The 23,135-nt window shown below is 36.0% G+C and overlaps 1 protein-coding gene across 2 annotated transcripts in view; it reads right to left on the bottom strand.

Moving 5' to 3' along the window:
• Nucleotides 1-1,425: 1,425 nt before the first annotated feature.
• LOC121427471 overlaps nt 1,426-23,135 on the bottom strand; it is a 31,962-nt gene continuing 10,252 nt past the window's right edge. For both annotated transcript variants that reach the window (XM_041623873.1, XM_041623872.1), the window contains exon 2: nt 1,426-3,812. In XM_041623873.1, the coding sequence (XP_041479807.1) occupies nt 1,874-3,694 (1,821 nt within the window). In that variant the 5' untranslated portion in view covers nt 3,695-3,812 and the 3' untranslated portion in view covers nt 1,426-1,873. The remainder of the gene's footprint in view (nt 3,813-23,135) is intronic.

The raw sequence follows: 23,135 nt of genomic DNA, 5'->3' as shown, positions 1-23,135 counted from the left end.
TTAAAAAAATCTAATTGTTGGGGTGGACATGTCCTTTAATTTAGAAAGGGAAACAATATTGGATCCGATATAATTTTCTTCAATGATTTCATGTATTGGAACTTATTTAAACTGAGGGGGGGGGGGTGGGGGAACCTGGTCTTAAATTAGGGTCGGGCACCAAATTTCATCTTAAACCTAGGGGGAGCCAAATTTTTCTTAAAATCTGGGACGCAATATTGATTTTTGAGGGAAGCCATATTACCCGATATTAAGAGGTGACAAATTCGAGCTTTCTTTATTTTGTTTAGTGATATATTCATCATTTTCGTGTCAAAAATACTTAGAATATCTTGTTTTCGAGTCATTTCAGCCCGCGCTTCGCGGTCATATTACTCATTAAACAACATTACAAATCCTTTTCATGATTTTCCTGTACATGTCGAATAGAGCTTAAACTTTCCTTATCGGTTCTGTATCTGAACAAATTTCAGCTCGCGCTTCGCGCTTGCATTATTTGAATAGTTAAATCACGTATCCTCTTCATGAATTTATAAACATAAATTAATAAAGAAAATAATATCTGACGTATTTCTAGCAGGTCAGAAAGCTTGCAGTAAAAAAAATCCCAAACTGTGTGAAATGACCAAATGAAAGTATGAAACAAGAACTTCTGTTTGATTTAGATTTTGATCATCAGATAACCTTTAAAAGAGGACGAAATTCTTTTAGCTATTACAAATGATTTATCAAAAAGTGTTTTCTCATAGTAATGTCAGACAATTATGAATGGAAAAGATCACCGGGGAAACTCCCTGAAAATAGTTTATAGAGGCGTGAGTAATTACCGCGCTTTTTATATACCCTCGTTAAAAGTTTGGGCTTCGATATATTCCAATACACATTCTCATTCATTTACTTTGTATTAGTTTGTAAGTCACTGATGACGAATCTTAGCATACAAGTATTTCGATTTTCTCAAGATCTTAAACAAGATTATAGGTTCTGCTATATGCTAGCTTTGGAACCGGCAATGACTCGTCGTGCAGAGCCGCAATTAGCAGCCCCTTGACGATGGTGCAATTTATTGAGTTGTAAACTGATTAAAAACCAGCGAGTATTCCGCCTTATCGTTGATGACGAATACTTCAGTAAATCGCTCTAAATTGGTTCTTATCACGACCTTATGAAATGAAAAATAACAGGAAAGACATTTCAAGTGATTTCTTGGCAGACGATCTGGTCAAAAGAAATAAATATAGACTACGATTTTCTTGTCCATGCACAAGAGAAAAAAACCCCGAGCGATTAATCAGAAAAACATGCTGAGTTTGATGGGGCTAAATTTGTTTGCGGAAATGTATAATGTCACGAAAATCGCATTTTCTTTTAATAGAAAATTTTGGAATTTGATGGGGGCTTCAACTTGAGATTAATGTTTTGCTGTATTTCGTATCAAGATGATTATGAAGTAAATACGTGATATCTGTCTTCTAAGACATGCAGGTTGGATTTGTTTCATTTCGAGAAATGTACAATTTCCCGAGGAATCGTTACCATGGTGACGTAACAGATGTTCGTTGTCATTCGTAGTATGGGTTGATCTTATCAACTTTAGCCTTCTACTTCGACTGAAGAAGTTTCTACTGAGAATGCTGAAAATAACATTTACTGTAGTTTCTTTCGATATGGAATATGCAGTCCAATTTCTTTTTACTGCTACAACTATACTCATATACAACAACTCTGCTTGTAGTGCCTCTTCCTCTACTAGCACATCCTTACCAGGCCTTGTTTCTGGCTTCTTTTTCTTCTTCTACCACTACTACCACTACTACTACTACTACTACTACTACTACTACTACTACTACTACTACTACTACTACTTCTAAGACTAGTACCGAATCATAAGAATAATGTAATCAGAGTCATTATTTACCTTTGACATTAAGACGTCATCCATGGTGATTTCAATGAAAGCATCTTCCTCGTAATCGTCGGCTTGGACGCCGGTGCTACCTTTCTCGATGATGTCGTCCATCGAAGCTCGATGCCTGCTCATTTCCTCCGTGAACCCGTACCCATCTTCGAAGCTAGCCCTCGACATCCGGGCCGCTATCGAGTTCCTTTTCTCCTCCTCGGCAATGGCAAGTCGTTTGAAGGTACTACCCCTCGTCTTCGACTTGGTGTACTTGCTCTGCTGGCTAACCGCGTATTTTCCACCTTGATTTAACAACGGCAAGGACCCTCTTAAATCGGGTGCCGAGTTTTGCATGGCTCGTATCTGTCTCGTCTCCAACTCCTTTAATAAATCCTCTAAATGTCCGTACCATTTTCGAGCAACATCCAAATCCTTCGCGATGAAGACGTATTCTTTCGAGCCGCTGTGGGGCGTGAGGACGAAGGCGCAATCGAGTTCCTTCGATTCCGTCTTCGCCGCCGTCAGCTTGGAGAGTCGGTATTTGTAAACGTCGATGGTCAAATCCGATAATTCATCCGAGTCTTTTGATTTGTAACAGTAAATGACATTTCCACTGAGTATACAGAAACATGGCACCAGACTGCTTTTGTGTTTCCTGAGGAGGTCGCCTTCGACCGTGATGTTGACCAAGGATGACTGCGGGAGCGGCGCCTTGTGTCGTTGTGATCGAAGATGGGTCATTCGGCCTACGAGTTTCGATGCCTTCACGGTCATCCTCGACCCCAGCTTCTTTCTCGAGGGGTCGCTGTAACTCGTCACCGGCCCTGGTCGTCGATACGTCGGTGTCGTCGTCGCCGATCGACTAGGTTGTTGACCAGGTGTTGATTTCGTCGAGGAGGGTTCATATTCGAAGGCATCCCCCTCCTCGCCGTCGGATGAGGCCCGTACATGATGCGGTGATTTCATGGGTAATGAATAAGTCTTAGTGAGCGCTCCGTCCTCCCCCATAACTTCCTCCCAAAGCGAGAAGTCCCCAACTGGAGCGCTAAAGCGAGACTGCTCGGTGCGAGATACTCGAAGTTTATGAGCGTTAGTGCGGAGTTTTGGCAACTCATCCCCTAGTTCGGAATCAGGCGTTGTGGCATTACTCTGCCCCGAGTCAGACAGCGAGTCGCTAGACCCTGACTTCCCACTATTACTCTCCGGTGTGACGTTTCCTGCCTTGCCACTGCTTCCAAGACTACCTCTAACATCCTCTGTCTCTTGAATAGTATCAAACTTTCTTGCTCCACTGCTTGTCCCTTGTGCGTCTTGGCTCGCGCCCGGCGACAATTCCTCTCCCAAGCCACTGTCCATCCGACGTGCGTCATTGTGTTCTCTCTTGACCTCACCGGGACTTGAACTCGATAGCAGGTCAAGGGTCAAATCCAAGCCTGACGCCTCCACGTCACTTCCGGTCAGCGCGCGATACCACGTCCGAAAATCGTCCTCCGTTTCGGTGCCGAACGTGTATATCATCCGCGCGTATCGGCGCGACACGAACTTGATGCTGTAGCAGTCGTCGACGTAGGTGAAGACGTGCGAGCCTCGCTTCGCTCCCTCGCATAGAGGTTTGATGTCGAAGTCGGCGAGGTTGAGGACGATGCGGGCGCGATCGGCTTCGGGGTCGCGGAAGACGCCCATCAACCCCGCGGTGATGATGCACCACTCCAATTCGTGCGTCATCCGGTTTCGGATCCACCCCTTCCACTCTCGCGTTGGGGTGTGAAGTTCTTCGATATCTATATCCGCCATGTTTGAAGTCTAATTATGATAAATTAGTCCTTTACAGTTTGTTGGTATTGTTTGACTGTCCCTTTCCTTATTTCATCGCGAACATGACCCAGGAGAAGCTTGAAATTGCATCCAGAATCTGTGTATGAAAAAATAGGAATGGAAATTTAATTAATTTGAATAATAAATTGATATGGCTATTTACATAATTTCATTTAAATCGTTTTATTTCATCTATGGATTCAACAATTTTCAATATTGACAAAATTTACAACAATATTGAAAGAACAAACAACAAAATATACTACAAAGTAAAAAACCGTTAGGGTCCAATATATCGATTGAATACATTATTTCCTCTTACGGTCTACACAACATAATTTCATACGATGATAATGGTAATAACCTTCCCTTTTCTGATAGAACATGAACAAAATAATTCAACCAGACTTTGGAATATCATTACACAACTTCAATGCAGACTTTCCATGGCGGTGATTGAAGGCTCACTGTTAAAATCATCAAGAAATTAGAAAAATTAATGTGGATTACGATAAAATGAACAGAATTGAAAAAAAAGAAGAGAAAAAAAAGACTATATCGATTTTAAACAGCCATTTTAACGCGCGAAACGGGATGGGGGAGTTTGTGGACTTGGCGGTTACTTATTTTAGATAGTTGCACATCTTTTGTTTACAAATAATAATAAATAAATAATACATGACACTAGTATAGTGAGCTTTCCATCTTGATCAGATGCTCAAGGCGCTTCAGAGTAGAACAACAACCCCCAATGAAAATAATAACAATGATATATGTGATTTGTAATGCGCCAAATCCACTCGGCAGAGTGCACAGGGTGCAATGAAAGAAAGAACGAAAGGGAAAAAGGTACAAATAGTAATAGATTCAGGAACAATAAAGATTAGGAATCATTGAATAACGTTTAAATGTGTAAAATAAGTCAATGTCTGTCAAAAAAACACTCAGCTATGTTGTCTTGGAAGGTGGTTACCGAAGTCTGGGTTTTCAAACTCTGTGGAAGAGAATTCCACAGGTAAGGCCCTGCATGAGCGAAGGCACGTCCCCCATGATTTCTTAGAAACTGGAATTTTTAAGAGATTAGATGATGATTCGACAGTTTCCACCAATAATTCCTTTTAAACCAATCAATTATTTTTAAATAAACGTGTTTAAAATGTATCAGTAAGAATGTACACCACACCTCAAAACCAGGGCCCCGTCTTACAAAGAGTTGCGATTGATCCAATCAATCACAACTATGGAAAGCCAGCAAAGTCAACAGATAAAATGCATGTGTGTACACAAAGAATTCTAGATATGAATGTCTATACATAAACTCATTGATTTCTTGAGAATTTGGTGTGTTCTCCTTTGTTTACAAAGGACATTTTGCAAATTTCCTGTAGAAAAAAATGACATGGATGGTTTTCTATAGAGTTACGATTGGTTGGATCGATCGCAACTATTTGTAAAACAGGCTCCAAATCTGTAAATTCTCTGGCCAGATCGGGATATTGTTTACAAAGTCCCACTATCAGAGATATTAATTTTTCCATTAACCCGAATGCCAAGGGAATGGGAAGTTTCTATGGGCCTGAAACTACCGCAAATTAATCTGCAAATTGCTAGCAAGGTCAATTACATTGCAATTTCTTCGTGGAATCCTTCTTATTTCGAGGGAAGTGGTTAAGAAGACGTGATGTCTAAGAATGATTTCATTTTTTTATTTACTTAGTTATAAACCATGTACGTTGGAGGAAATATTAAATATTAGTTGAATCCGTGTTTATTTGAATATAATTATGTAAATTATAATCTAATCAAGTTTTTCACCCTATTATTACAATTTAATCAATCCAATAATCGTCTTTTCTTGATATTTCCCAAATTGCAGAAAATTTCAATGAACTCATATAATGCCTCTTATGTCATTTAAATACTCTTTTATGGATTATTATGTAAGATAAATTATGTTTATTGTCATGTTCCAATGTAGATTGCACTGTTCGTGTTAAATGTATATGATTTGTTGTCTTATCATTTTTGCACGGCATGTAAACAAAAAGAATTTCCAATTATGGACAATAAATAATACTTATATACTAATAAATACTAGTTTTGGTAACGATCTCAAAATGAGTTCGAATAGAATCCACTAAATGACCACAGAAGTGTTTGTATGTATGAATAAAAAAAAGAATGTGCCAAATGGCTCTGGAAAAAAATGTGTAATTGCTGAGAAATTAGCAAACTAAGCTGATGGTATAAGATAATTCGCCTAACACATGTCTTTATTTTTCCCATTTTGAATTTTCAATGGGAGTTGCCGAGTGTTTTCTTCTACAACTAGTACAATGAAGAAGAATTAAAACACAACCCTTTCTATTCTTATACAGAGGGTGCAGTTGAAGAAAGCAACTATAACAATAACAACAGTAACACAAAAGAAGAAAAGTGGAGAGGGTCAGAACTGAAAATATGGTAAAAGAGATAGACGGATGGATATAAACACATAAACAAATAAATAGATATATAGGTGTATATGGATAGGTTGATAGATTGATTAATAGATAAATAGATAGATAGAAAGATAGATAAAAAGGTAGGTAGACAAGAAGATAGAAAGGTACAATATTTCATTCATAGATAGAAGGCAAATATTATGATCGGTATAAGGTGGAAAAACAATTCGTCCAACGCAAGAAGTTAGCCCAAGTCAAGAAATTTCGAACTACCGGTCTGCGAGTGGCATCGGAAATGATTTACTGGCCCTTTCCACAAAGAGGCTAAAAATATCGAGTTTTGTCCCAAAAATATCAAAACATCCCATCATAGAAAGATGACGTCATATCGTGATGACTGTACGTCAAAAGGAGAAGCCAAGAAATCCTCATGTTGCTAAAAATAGACCCCCAAATCCGACCAGGTCGGAAACGAGCCCTTCTCCCCCAAATCGTTACTTTCTAAGATAAGAAAGTTTTTAAGCCCAGAGGTTCAACTCGCAAATAAAATATACAGCTGGTTAGAAGGTCGTTTACGCTGCATCTAGGAATAGAAATAGATTTTCTTTAAGTAGTCAATCAATCACAGAAAAATAGATTAATTCCGGTTTATATTAATTGACTGTCATTGCTAATATGAGGGGGCCATGGAGCTGATTTAAATACCCGAGGGATAAATATAGAATGAAAGAAAAAAAAACGGCACCAAAATACATCACTTTTGTTCATAATTCGAGTGTATTGACAGAATATCCATGTTCATGAAACTACTTTTTATACTCGATGTGCAATAAGAGCTGGCATCCACAAATTACTGGGTAGAATTTTAGGAGATCGTCTGTTATGTCACCAGAGGCCGCAGAACCGGGGGTTGGGGCGGGCCTTGACCCCAATTTTTTTTCCAAAACGTTGTACAAATTAGCCCCCGCCCCTACTGACGGCTCAGCCCCCCCCCCCCACTTTCCAAACTTTCTCCTTTCTTATCTACCGAAGACATTCATCACCTTTTTTTTGCAAATCACTTTTCCTATTTTCTGTTTTTCCCCCCTCCACCTCTCTCTTCCCATTTCTCTCCCTCTCTCTCTCCCAATCTTATATCAATCTATTACATTTCTCTTTCTACATGAACTGTACATGACATGTGTTTTTCTCATATCGATATTTATTTCTATTTGATATCTAATACTACCCCTCTTCTTACACCCTTCTCTTATGTCCTTTCTATACGCCATTTTCTCCTTTATCTCTCACTTGGCCGCCATTTCTCTCTCTCCTTTTGTTACGAATCGCAAGAATGTCGTCTTTTCGTCAAGAAATCAATATCCAACAAAAGGCGGAGTGTATAAATCAAAGTTACATCCACAATAAGTGTAACGTGTTGAATAGACGGGGTCACGCAAGGCAACTTCAAATATTTACAGATCAGACGATCATCGGTAAATTGCTTTATTTACATTTTTCATTAGAGCCCCGATTCAAGCTCAAATTCCATCGGCACCGCTCATGAAAATAATTTATTACGAGAAGTATGCCATATGTAGCTCATATTGTTTGACAGCTATTCATGGAGGATATTTCATATTCTAGAAAATGTATTGTACTATTTTCTTATAAAGATACCTGATTTTAGAAACGATTTATTACGGGCCTGCGCAAACATCGTCAAAATACAGTTGCACAGTAATATAGGAAACATGTAAAGTGTAAATATATATAATACAATGAAATGGCGGTTAGCAGAATATTTTTGCGGGGGGGGGGACGCACAAATTGTTTTTTTTAACTCAAAAGCGATGGAGCAAAGCGACCGAGTCTTGTCATTTGGACGATGAGCTTTCTGAAAATTTTCAGTCGAAAAATGTCAGTTTACAAAATTTCGGGGGGGGGGGGGGCAACTGCTCCCTGTCCCCAGCTGCGTAGGGCCATATACAATGACATATATTATCCCACTACATTGTCAGTAGAAGGACCTAAAAACGCTTAAAAACCCTGGGGCTTCGCTCCCTCGTTCGCTACCTACATTCCCTGTGCCTCTCGCAAGGAAAAAAGTTCACTTTACGGCAAGGGGAAAAAATAAAATAAAACTTAAGAGACAACCAGTATTTCCTCAGGTTAGAAATAATAGGAAATCTGGGTATTATTTATCGTTGTGACTAATATCGGCATAGCTGAATATGTAATTCATAACAAATTAATCATCGAGCTATATTATGAAGATGAATCCAAATTCTACGTAGGCTACTATTGATGTTTTCTTAAAATATTTTTCATCCATCCTTTCCTGAAATTGATCATTTAGAGAGTAAACACGACCAACAAGGCCATGACTTATGTGTTCTTTTTATGATCAAGTAAAACAGATTTTCCAAATAAATCAATACAAAAACTGTTATAACCTCTAAACACTAAACCACTCACGCATAACGATTTAACATTAAATTTAACTTCGAAAGTTAGTACTGCACGTCTATGGAATGACAACAATGCAATTCTTTCCTTAAACTTTGCATCAGGAATTCCTTTTCATCTGGAAGTCTATACAATTTCTTTGAAAAGGGAATCATGAAAAGTGGCATCATATAAAGACATAATTTTTTCTCCTATCAAAGATATTTATGCATCTCTTATTGCAGATAATGATCAATTTAATCATGTTAATGATCGAATTGACGAATGAATTGACAAAAGATCCCTCTTTGGCAATAATTCATTCTGGTATTTATACAAACTGGAATTACAGAAGAAATCGCTATATTTAGTCCCCGCTCGGAAAGATGGCTGATACAATGAAGACAATCGTGGCCGTATAATTATCATTTAAAAAAAAATCTTAGGGACAGGGGGTAGTTGCCCCAGAATTTTCAAAAAATACATTTGTTTTATTGAAAATTTTCATAAAATTCACCAAAAAAGTGTGCACGAAAGCCCTCAATTTCACTTTACAACATGCAAAAGTGCTTCCAAAGACCAGCTGGTGGCTTCGTTCCTCGTTTTTTTATATTTTTTTTTCAAAATTGTTTATGCGTCTTGTCCCCCTCCCCCAGGAACAATTATGAAGACTGTCATCTCAGACACAGTCATGGTGACAGATCGACTGAAAAAAAACCCTGAGCAATTTCTTCTCATAATCATGAAAATTTCAATTTTGATACGATTTTGATCCTATTGCACTTTACAATGTCTCCCCCGAAGGACACAAATCCATAGTCATGATTATTGACTTCCTATTATTTGTCATTTTTTATTCTCTTACTTACCCATGTCATTTCTTCAGATCACCTGTATATGGATTAAATCTTTTTTTGACGAGTTTTGATTAAACTACAATTTAACGGTCTGATTCCCATGACAATGAAGAAATACAATAAATAGGCTAAGGTATGTTGGACTGAATACGATATAAGATGGTGATATCAGAAAATGAAACGGAAATAAATTTCACAATTTTGAATGCTGATGTAAATTACAAATAATGGAAATTGAAATACTGCCGGACTGGAAGATAAAATAACCATTTTAGTGTGAAATTCCCTCATACAAAGTTTTTTGTCTGATACATTCTCATTTTGCTTTTTATTCGAAATCGTTCCATTTACTCCAAACCTGATCCACCAAATAAACAGCATCAAAACATTTTTACTGAACTATGCCAAGGTGCTTTTCTTTAAAGCTAGCTAGTAAATATGTGTTGTCAACGAAATTTGTTTGTAAAAAATGACAATTCATAATCATTATTGATTTAGTCATTTATTGCGAATATTATATTGTTGATTAATTCCCCATTAAAAGTAACATTTTACACCAAAACCCTTATCTTTTTAATCCACCAATTTACATTTCAGATCATGCATTGGTCATGTTGGTCGAGAACTAAACAAATACGATATTGGTAAACTTTCTTTGATCCTTTTTTTACTACTAATTGCTTATTAATGCGGAACCATCGAGATTCAAAATAGCTGTTGTAATAATTATGATAATGACTAATTAAATAAATGTGTGGATATGCATGCATCGTGTGTAAGATGAGATTAATTTTGAGAAACAGTTCACTTTAAACGCATCAGCAAAGAAGGTGTTTCTACTCATTGATACCTAATCAAACTGACATGTTACGTAATAATTGCACCTCTCATCTTTATTAATATTTTCCTGTTATTGTCTGTTTTGAATTCATCCCTTCTGTCACTATATATGTTTTTCGTGTTTTCAATTATTACGAAAGGGGGGGGGGGGTGGCTGGGTGTTTTAGAAGTCATTTCTATGGTAAAAATGAGAATGTTATGGCGGCAAAAAATTAAAAATAATACTGTACTACTTATTCTACTTCTAGAACCTAGAACTACTACTACTTCTACTATTTTTACTACTACTACTACTACTACTACTACTACTACTACTACTACTACTACTACTACATATACTACTACTTATATAGAACTAGTATACTACTTTTATTACTACTACTACTACTACTACTACTACTACTACTACTACTACTACTACTCCTACTACTTCTACTCCTACTACTACTACTACTACTACTACTACTACTACATATACTACTACTTATATAGAACTAGTACTACTACTATTATTACTACTACTCCTACTACTACTACTACTACTACTACTACTACTACTCCTACTACTTCTACTCCTACTACTACTACTACTACTACTACTACTACTACTACTACTACTACTACTACTACTACTACTACTACTACTACTACTACTACTACTACTACTACTACTACTACTACTACAACTACTACTACTACTTCTACTACTACTATTATTAAGGGTGGGGATGGATGGACCTTGTTATCCCTCTGTCAATTCAGAAGTATCGGTATAAACATTTATCGGAAACATAGATCATGTAGATTGTGTCGAAATAATGACGTTTCCATCAAAATAACGAAGAGGAAGGATTATAAACAAGGTTTATTGGGTTTATTTGGGAGAAGTCATATCCTTAGAATAATGATGAACATTTACATTAGTCTGTTAGTCATTGCCGTCATAAAGGATGGGGGAGGGTCGTGTGATAGAGAAGAGGAGCTTCGTTTTTTTTTTGTTGATAGCGCCTGGGCAAGTGCTGAAATTGCGCCCTTTTCCTGTTCCAGCATCTGATTAAGTCGGGGTACGAAGTGATGAAATGCCTCATTTCTAGTATTTGGCGCTTACAACTTCATTCTTAGCCCGTGAGCATGTTGTTATTTGACTCACTTTTCGTTTTTCTCTACCTTTTTCCTTCTCCACCCCCCCCCCACTTCCCCCTTTTCTCTCCTCCTTAAAATGGCGCCAGGGAAACGAGCCACTTGCCCTTACTTCCAATAGATACACCACTGACATGCACAATAACGGTTACACTTCGTAATTCCGAAGGTTCTTTATTCCGAAACACGTAAATTGCCTATACCTCGACGTTCGTTAATCCGAAAACGAAAAGGGTTCGTTAATCCGAACATTTGTGGCGTAATTCCGAAGGTTCGTTAATGAACAACGAACGTCATTTCGTTTTCGGATAAACAAACCTTCGGAACAACGAACCTTATTTCGCTTTCGGATCAACGAACCTCATTTCGTTTTCGGATTGTCGAACCTTCGGAACAACGAACCTTATTTCGCTTTCAGATCAACGAACCTCATTTCGTTTTCGGATTGTCGAACCTTCGGAACAACGAACCTTATTTCGCTTTCGGATTAACGAACCTTCGGAATAACGAAGCTTCGGAATTACGAATGTATAGGGTAATAACATCCCCTCGGCAAAACATTTTGACCAAATAGTTATACCAAATCATAACGTGAAAATTAGCATAAACAAATACAAATAAGTTAAAACAAAAATAACAAATCGATATTCAGGTGACCTTTTGACCCTATTTACTTCCGGTAAACTATATAAGACGATATCTGCAGACATTGACTCAATGGCTATAAAAACTGAGTATCTGAGAGTTCAATAGCAACACAGCTATTCGAAAAATCATGGGAGCGATGACTCTACCGTATCTGAAAGAAATAATTGTTTCCTTTTCGGTTTCTTTAATCTTCTCTAATTGTTGGTTTTAATGACTGGTTTTGTATTATTTCCCTTGTGGTTGCTGCGATTTGATGAAGAGGGTCCATGGTGCAATCGTGGATCCCACTCAGTGGACTTTTCGATAGTAGAGGTGATTCCAGGAAGTCATCTCAATATTTATATGTATCAAAAAAATATATAATTTAATTATTCATTGGTTATTATATACTTGGTTCGTTCTATCTATCTATCTATCTATCTATCTATCTATCTATCTTGGATCCCGTCCAACAAACGTTTGGAAATAATCGAAACTTATTTATGATTGTTATCAATCACAAGTAATGTATACAGGAGATAAAAGATTGCACACTTGTAATTGATTAGAGGATTAGAGATTAATTCTGATCAGTGTCGTATCTTGGTGAATCCTTTTGATTGCATGCTCTGACCAATATGACTAATGTGATCGTTTCGTCACTCTTTGCATTCCGTTTTAATAATCCGTTTTAATAATCGGAAGTGATTCTTAATCATCTCACTCCCCACCATTTTGATAATTTCGTGGAGTGATTTCACGAGTTCTTAGAACGGTAACTCTAACAATTACCTGTGACAATGTGTATAACCATTCTGAAATGGTAACAGTAACCCCGAAATTAATACTTGTGGTATGAATGTACATATGTGCGTATTTTTTCAATTGCTTTCCTTTTTTGGAGGAGACAATAAAAAATATATTCCAATAAAATAAATTACAATTGAATAGATGAGATCTCTGTCGCCAAAATGATATGACATTAAAAGTCATTGCACAAGCCACTCATACGGAAGTGCCAACGTGCGAGTGTTATAATAGCAAAAAAACAACAAGATTCGTAGAGAATAAATGATAAAACGAAGAAAAGAAAAATAAAGTAAAAAAAAAAAAAATTACAAAAATCGAATATTGTGATCGTGCTTTCTCAGCATTATTTTACTTTTTTCTTTATTTCGACATATTACAAAGCTATTCCGTTAAAGGTGAATTGGGGAAAATAAAGTGTAAAGAAAAAAACTTTCAACACAAGTATGTAGGTATGTAGCCCTTTTGTCGCAACTTTCGAACACTGGAATAAATGAATTCGCATGTTACGTAATCTAAACATGGTGAAGTAAGAATTCACATTTGTCATGTTTGTCACATTTTCTGGAAAATCCTTGAATACGCGTTTTGTGGGCAAATTAATGTGTTCCTTGTGGAGGAATGTGTACACAAAATTACACTTTAACACATTCTATGGTCATAAGGTAACATTAATGCATGTAGAATGTTTATCTTGAAGTGACCGGGGAATGACAAAACTGAAATAAATGTTAACCATGTCTCCACGCTACATACATGTAAGATAGAATTCAACTGAATACATTCTGTGGCCAGTGGCGTACCTAGGATTTTCCACAGGGGGGGGGGGGGGGGTCAAAATCGCCCGCCCCAAAATTTGACAAGCAAAAAATAAAAAATAAAGTTTTTGAAACCAGAAAAAAAACTGACACGCAAGAAAAAAGGTCATCAATCAAAAAAAATTGTTTGTACCAGAAAAAAAATTGATAAGCAAAAAAAAAGGTCATCAATCAAAAATATATTTTTTTGTACCAGAAAAAAAATTGACAAGCAAAAAAAAGAGAGAAACAAAGGAAGGTCTTCAAACTCGTCGGGGGGGGGGGGTAATAAAGGTCTTCAAGTTCGTCGGGGGGGGGGGCAATAAAGGTCTTCAAGCTCGTCGGGGGGGGCAAAAAAGGTCTTTCAAGCTCGTCAGGGGGGGGGGAGGAAATGTATTTTGTATGGGTTGTGGCTCGTCAGGGGGACAGACTGCCCCCCTGTAGGTACGCAAGTGAATAAATATGAAAAAGGGGATTGAAATATATTTAAAACTAAATCAATTAATTGGTAGAGAAACAACTTAAAATGAAAGACATAGAAAGAAGGGGAATGAAAAAACAAAAGCACCCATTTCAGCGAAGAAACCACCATGCGCTGTTTGCTTTGCAGGAAATGAAAAAAAAAACGATCGTGGCAATTGCAAACATCAATCATTGACATTATCATGATTGTTTAAACAATGTGCTTCACAAGATGAAACACGTATAGATCCAACGATTTCTCTAAAACAATTATATGATATGATGCCAAATATATCACACACTTCATTTTTCATGGAATGCAGGCTACAGTATTTTATCAACGCTTCTGAGAATTTTCACCTTCAAACCTTGGAGAAAGAAAAAACTTTTGATTAAATGATCTCCTTAGCGCACTTTATGGATCAAATATGATTAACTTAATTTGTTAAAGAGTTGCCGTATCAATAGACCAAAACACTGTCAGTTGCAGATTATCAACGATTGTGGCTTGGAAAGCTCATGAATGTGTAATCATTTCAATATTTTTTTTCAATATTTGATTCTAACAATGTAGTGGACACAATTCTGCGAGGAAATAGGGGGGGGGGCTAATCTGATTACAGTTGTGATTCAAGATTATTGTGTGAAAAGGCGCCTAGAAAATTAGAATGGACGATTAATTATTTATTTACAATTATTAAACATAAATCAAAGACAGAAAAAGAGGGATCTACTCCTGTAGACTTTCATAGATACAACTATGTAGAATAAACTAACTCTTCACCAAAACAGTGGTTTGAAAAGATTCGAACTGCGAAGTTCAACAAGATTTAAAAACAGTCCATTGCCTTTTTTGGTAGACATACTCACAAAAGATGAGTGTGTATTCTAAGAAAGGCAAATTATTAAACATAAATCAAAGACAGAAAAAGAGGGATCTACTCCTGTAGACTTTCATAGACACAATTATGTAGAATAAACTAACTCTTCACCAAAACAGTGGTTTGAAAAGATTCGAACTGCGAAGTTCAACAAGATTTAAAAACAGTCCATTGCCTTTTTTGGTAGACATACTCACAAAAGATGAGTGTGTATTCTAAGAAAGGCAATGCACTATTAAAAATATTGGGTAAAAATGCTCCATGATGGTAATTATGTATCCAACCAACATTGGGCATTTCTTTGGGCATTATTATTTATCCAGTGTGATGAAATTTAGCTCATTCTTAAGTAATTTCTGCTTATTTTTTAACCTTACTGGACAATATGCTTCCGGCATTGGGTAAAATACCGCCCAAAATTGGTTGGATACATAACTACCCTCGTGCTGGTTAAAATTTTGCCCAATATTTTTTACAGTGTGCAAATGGTCATCCCCACCCCATTATACAATTATTTTTGTCATTTAAATAAGTGTAAGTCTCCTTTCCTTCAAGTCTGCCATTATCATATTACATTCACTCATTCATCATGTTCATTGTCGTTTATGCCTTATTTAAATTGTATTAACTTTTAAATGTATAACCGTTTTTAATGCATTTTACTATGTATTTAATAATGTGCCAAAACCAACTTGTAAGCATGATTTTTTCAGCTTTTGCTATTTTTTATGTATGATTGTTAACATGTTTGATTATCAATAAAGACCATTTTTGAATTGAAATTGAATTGAATTCAACATGCTCAATTGATACAACTTCCGAAATTTTATGCCCATTGTATCACAGGTAATTGTTAAAGGTTTCCGTTCTGAGGAATCGTGAAATTACTCGACTAAATCATCAAATTGGAGAGAAAATGAAATGATTTGTGATTACTAATCACTTCCACTGTATGTAAAATTCTTTCACCTAAATCGTGCATTGGAAAGATTTGATCTGCGAAGTTCAACATGTTCAAACCTCAAACAAACGTTACGCGCAATTTTGTAGATGACAAATGCTATGACGTCAGTTTTAAGAAGATGAACAATGTGGACAATTGTGAGTAATGGTGATCAACTTCTGATAAAAATCTCATTCGTTCAACATTCATCAGTCACACCCAAAAAGATGATAGCAGACAAAGCCATATCAAGCTGTGAACGATCAACTATCGATCACTGAGAAAGATATTCGGCGTGACTTGTTCTTATAAAACGAATCACACGAAAACAATATCTTTTACAATCCACAATGCACGCTGAAAAAGACGATATAATGTAGTAAAATAACAGCACCAACCTCCTTCGAAAGAGGTATGTGTTTGGAGTGTGATAAGTAAGTGTGAAATTCCTTTGGTCTCTATATAGAGCATGTTGCAGAAAGATATGCAATTAAACTTAACTCTAAGAATTAAACCCAACTCGATTTTCAGCCAATCAGAAGCGTGCATTTCATGATTTGCGTTTGATTTACCCCGTTTCATTTGAAAACAAGCCTTTAGTGTCTTTCCGCAACGAACTACAGTAGGATAAGTTTATATGTTTCATGATTTTCTTTCTTGTTCTCAATTGAAATCTCCTTGATCTAACCAGATTGGGGCAAATGATCTTCCTGTTTGGTTAGTCGACGAATAAACCTTAATTCGTCTTCTTAAACAGTTCAGATGATTAAACAATGAAAACAATTTATGATACTCTATAGGCATATTCATCAACAAAATTCATCACAAAAAGAAAATGCTTAAAAATTTGCGAATTTCATCCCATAATTATGACCTCTTCAGATTCCTTTGCGTTTTGAAATATTCTAAACTTGTTAGGATTTTGTTTTCATAAATGTCAATTTCTTTACAACGCTGTTTACTATATAAACCTTAAAGTGGTTGTGTAACTGTTTCAAACAAGTGTTAAATATCTTAAACAACAAAGTTTGTTTTTGTTCAATTTAATCTTGAATACATTAACCATGCTTGTTTTAACTGTTAGACAACTATTGTAAGGTACATACAGTTAACATGGTTTTACTTTTACTGTGTGGAGAAGAATCGGTCGAACTTCCCTGTTTTGAAACGGTGCACAGAAGTGAAAGTTTTCGTTTATCCTGAAGATAAATGAACTGAGAGGGCGTAAAAGCGTTAAAGAAAAATGTCAACTTGACGTTGTCATGAATATTTTGACTCCGAGAATCTGGCATAAAATTAAGACAGTGACACAGAAACCATTTAAATGGTTCAAAGTGGGGCCTTTTCCGAATAAATTATATTATCATTATCAAAAATAAACATTGTCTTGTATGAAAATGCAAAACAAAGAGAGGGAAGTAGTAATGAATAAAAGCGACTTCATACAAACCGCGAGTTGGGAATTAATGAATCTTTAATTTCATTGAAATACATGTACATACATGTAAATATGCAATAACATAAAAAGAACTATTTATGATATGAACCACTTTTTTATTTCTTCACTCCCTTTTAAATCTATACGCTCCTCCTAATATTCAACAATTCATCTCCAATCGCGTTTAATTCCTTAAAAATATATATATAACATATCGGCCCATTTAGAAGAGTCAGCCAACAAAAAAAAAATTTTGTGTAACTTCCTAAGAACATTTTCGAAAAACATATTTCGAAAAGAATAATAATCAATAACCATAAGCCATTTTGCACACATTCTTCTTTCAGCAGCCATGGTATTTTTGGCCCGGGGATAAACACATTTCTAACAATACTGCAATCATAGCAGGTATTCTAACATTAATCTGAACAGAATCTCATAATAACACAGTGGTGGGTCTTTTTTGTCGAATTGTCAGTTATTTACCTTAATGGTTATTATGATTATGCCCTGCAGTTGGCATTATGTGATTCGGTAAATAGCTTGACATTGATACTCATCAAGCTCATGTTGACATACGGGTGCTGCTTTCCAACAGCGCATTAGCAATGCTTAGCTTGAACATGAATCAACATCGTCAATATAATAAGTTTGCGCTTTGTGGTTGCGTTTATTTCATGTTGTAGAATACGATATGGATTTCAACTTTTGATGATAATAACCGCAGCGAGACTTGTAGCGAATCTTTGTGTTTACATCACAGTTTCGCAGAATATATACATGTACCTTAATTTTTATTTTTCTCCTTAAAACATTGGTATTTTCTTGTATAAAAGAACAGTGTACTCATAAACCCGTATTCTGAAGTCGGGTTTAACTTAAACCCCGGTTTAAAGTTGTGGTTTAAGTATGGAAAGCCAATCGTTACATAAATCACTAACGGTAGAGATATCATACTTTCAGCTCATTTGGTTCTCAAATCATTTATAATTGTGAAGGAAGTATAAATAGATGATTGTCTTCACCATCGGCGAATCAGGAAAGAGCACAGTAAACATAAGAAACATACAACTTAATAAAAGTTCTGACACTTTTGGCTTCCCATAATTTTAGCTCAGAGTTAGACCATACTCCCTCTCACGTCGCTGGTTAAACCTGACTTCCGAATACGGGCCATTGTGTGTTCAAACTTTGTTCAGAGTGTGATCAGTGTGTTCACAGTGTCTTCACGCACACTGTAAAAACTGTGGTGTTAAAACTGACACCAATTGGTGCTATAGAGGACCACACCCTGAGGTGTTAAAATAACACCCTAGTGATTGAACATAACACCAAAGAGTGTAAATGTAACAAAAGGTGTTGTAATAACACCTATAGGTGTAAAACTAACACCACCAATTTAACACCAGTGTAAAATAACTGGTGAGGTCCTCTATGTACACCGGTTAACACCACAGTTTTTGCTGTCCAGTCATCTATGTGAACACTATATGAGCACTAACACTGTCATTACTGTACATCCAGGTATCCACAGTGTGAAATTATCATCACGTTATCGTATTTGAGTATTAGTGTGTATGAACACACACTGAACACAATGTGGACAACACACTGTGTCACACTCCAGGGCCGCGTCTTAACAAAGAGTTACGATTGATCCAATCAACGTCAAATTTATGGAAATCCATCGGTGTCATAATTTATCTTCAGAAAATTTGCACACTGTACTTTGTGAACGAAGAGAAGCACAGTGAATTGTCGAGAACACGATAAATGTATGAATATATATATATCATATCTAGAAAATAATTTGAATAAACACGTATTTTAGATGTGGGCGTTGCGGGCTTTCCATAGTTGTGGTTGATTGGATCAATCGCATCTCTTTGTAAGACGGGGCCCAGATCTATTCATGAGTGAACACTTTATGTAGATAGATAAATACATGTAGATGATAATTATGGTTTAATAAAGATAATTTCAGCCAATGGCCGAATGGTGATCAATTATACAGATATGCATAAGTTACGTTTTCATGCATGCACAATATCGTGACATCCGAAGTGAAACAAAAGCCTAATAACATGTAATTAATGTGATCTTTGGAAATATTGGGCCGGTAGAGGAAAATGGCAGTAAGCGAGGGAAAATAAAGGAAACTAAACTGGAAGTTATATAATCGTAAGGCATTAAAGGGAGATGATGTAAATAAAAGGAGAGAAAAGATGGAGGCAAAAGCAGAAGAAGGAGAGAGAAAAGGAGACCACTTTCATCAAAACTTCACTCTAACAAAAGATTGAGCAATTTTTTACCCAATATTGGGTAGAAAGGAAACAAGCATAATTTGCAGCGTATTTTTCCCTCATATTTGATAAAATGGGCAAGTTTAAAGAGTAACTTTCAACGCAACATTGCGTAAAATTTACAAAATATTTGGTATCATTTTACCCAGCAAGCATGCATGTTCCCATTTTACCCAATGTTGGTAAACTGATTTTAGAGTGTTTACCTGTACACACCATATCACATAGAGACATGTAGAGATGATAGCAGGTAAAATTGAATGAGAATCTAAAACAAACATTAGTCACATAGTTGATCGTAAAATATGCTATGGCAATATTCAACTGTGGAAATGTCAACATACATAGTTAAAAATAAATCAACTTATCATAATCGAAATAGGAATAACACGGTGTCAATTTTCCTGTATTTTTTTTCATATTTAAAGGTAAATGCTAGTTTTGGTAACGATATCAAAATGAGTTCGTACAGAATCCAATGAAATGACCACCAAAGTGTCTGTTTGTATAAATAAAACGCATGTGCCAAAGGATTCTGGAAGAAATTGTGTAAATGCTGAGAAATCAGCAAATAAGCACAGGATTCGGGTAGGGCGTCGGGCCCGACGCTCTAAGCAATAATTATACATTGTCCCACGTGCGCTTATCTGTGTTGGGGATCTTCGGTGTGAACATTTTTCAGCGTAGATTTCAAGATTTCACAAAGTTTAGTTAATGTAACTGTACCAGATCTAGATCCTCGATGATATACTGACAATTAAGCCTTGTTTTACAGACTTTCTCATGAAATCAGTGTTTACTGCAACTACTGGAATTTCTCTTTAAAGAATTAAATTTTCTTAGACCGATTCAGACGCTAGTGGGACCTGGTGATCAATACCCGGGAAAGAGTGAATCGTTGTTCTATTCCACAAACTTCGATCATCATTAAAAAGCATTTTTCATGTTGGTAGAAAAGCCAATGTATTGATGAATATGACTGAGACCAATGCAAATTAATTTTAGTTAAAGATAGACAAGGTAGATTCTTATCGTTACCAAATTGTTGGTCATGTTGGTTAAGCTGTTCCAGGATTTGGGTTGATCTCGTTTATTTCTTTTCTAGTATAGGCATACTGACTAACAGTAATTTGACCATTTCGACCGATAATTTCTAACAGTTCCGTTCTCTATCATGTAGATGGACATTAATATCAGCAGAAATGAAAATGTATCCTTTATCCAGGATTTCATATAGATATTTCGCCTGCATACGCACACACACTTCATTTCGCAATTTCTACTCTTTTCCATTCACTGAAAATATGCGACGTTACAATTTTTCTTATTTTTTCACAGACCAAAGTAATTTCTTTGGTTTCCTTGTAGTCCATTTTGGTTGCTATAATTCCAGCAATCACTTTTTTTTTCTTATTTTCAATAATTGGATTTGCATTTTGTTAATAACTTTCCTTTCATTGATTTCCATTATCAACAATTACAGTTTATTTTGTACATTTTGACATGCATATAACAAAATATATTTCAGGTATCCCTGTACAAAAAAATATATTCAAGATTGTTACATATCCGGCCGGCAATGGAGGAGGCTGCTAAAAAGCGGAGCTTGTATAGTGCAGACTCTTAATAAATATTCTTGTAGTTACATTGCAAAATAACTTTATCTTGTGCTTACAATAATGACGTGCAAATTCTGCAATCGCTCCTCTATCATAATGGTAATTTACTTTATCAAGTCATATTATGATTGTGATCAATGTAAATTTATTTCGACTATACAATAAATGCGCACAAAGTCCTGCCAAAAAAATAATGGTTGCCCCCCTCCCGTGATGCCACCTCTCCCCCCATTTCTGCGTTTCTCACCGTGCCCCTATAAATCACAGAATCAAAACACGGCTAGCAACAAAGCATTTGCTGTATTCAATGCTGTATAATCACAATTGTCTACTTCGGCAGGTATGCGATTTTATTTCAAATCAGCTCAAGCATAGCCCGAAAAATAGGCGTGTGGACAAAAAAACATTCCACTATTTTTGTGATTTTCTATGGCCGGTGTATTAACACAGTTAATGGAAGTAACTTCAATTTAGGACAGTCTCCATAAACCATTCATTTTGAAATAGATTTTTGATGATTAATTTGACAATTGTAATGGTTTCTCGAAAACGATGATACGATTCCGTATCATCGGAAGTCACAATCATTCAGCTTTTAAAAAAGAATTGATATGACTTAACTTTAATTGGGGGGGGGTTGACATTTTATACTGTTTGTAGACTCTAAAACAGAGAGTAAAAATTTACCCATTGTTGGGTAGAAAGGTAACATACATATTTGCTCGGTAATTACCCCCCCCCCCATATTGGGCAAAATGCATGTTTGAAGGGTAAATTTCAATGCGACATTGCGTAAAATTTTTAAAATATTTGGGATCTTTTTATCCCCAAAACATGCATGTTTCCATTTAACCCATATTGGGTAAACTTTAATAGCAGTAAAAAAGGTGACATTTTGTTTTATGAATATGGCATTAATATTCTGTTGCAAGAAATGATGGTGCCATTACATTTCGAGTATTCCGCACGTTTTATTTTGTTAGAAATAGCTCTGATTTGACAGTGACGTATTTGTATTCTAACCACTTACGAAACACATTGTCAAAAGTGATCACTCATTATACATGTTATACGACACCATATGAAGAGCACTTAAAATGTACTGTAATTGTTCGACTTGAAGTAATGTCATGGGGTGGTGATATATTGTATTGTATTGTGTAATTTATGAGAAAGAATACTTGATTGTTAAAAGTGCATGGTACGATTACATTACAAAAGTTCTAAGGTGTAGCCAACATGCAGTGTTTACAGGAGTGGTCTGTTAAAAGAGAGCATTAGTAAAAAACGACCGTATAGGTAAAACAGTTATACACTGACGAGATACGCCAAGTGTTACAATGAAATAGCCAGTCTATCATGTCTATTCCTACGTTTAAATCATTTATTGAAGACACATCTGTATAGGGAAGGATTTACGTCGATCAGCATTTTGATTTTGGTTAATAAGCAAAATGAGATTCAAATCGCAGTAGAGACATGTGGATGCTGTCTCGTAGCCTAGCATGGACGCTTGACAACACTATTTATATAGCGCTTCACTATACATTTGCGTTATTGCAATGCATTTTATTTAGAACTCGTATTCAAATTTCCTAGTTAGGGTAACATTTCATTTGTTATTCGATTTTCTTAATGAATAGTGAAAGCTAATGAAAGCTACGTAATGTCCATATAATCTGATTTGAAGGTATAATGTGCAATTAATATCTTATAATTATACGTTTCGTATTATACAAGCCTGGCATGCCGAACCAAGATCTAGTGTGGCTATTTTTTTCTTTGTTATGGTGTTCTTCTTTTTGTCCAGCTTTGATAGTATAAGACCTGGAAAG

The sequence above is a fragment of the Lytechinus variegatus genome, chromosome 14 (genome assembly GCF_018143015.1).
Source record: "Lytechinus variegatus isolate NC3 chromosome 14, Lvar_3.0, whole genome shotgun sequence".
Taxonomy (NCBI): domain Eukaryota; kingdom Metazoa; phylum Echinodermata; class Echinoidea; order Temnopleuroida; family Toxopneustidae; genus Lytechinus; species Lytechinus variegatus.
Note: the sequence above shows the minus strand (reverse complement) of the source record. Positions and strands in the feature narration are given on the sequence as shown.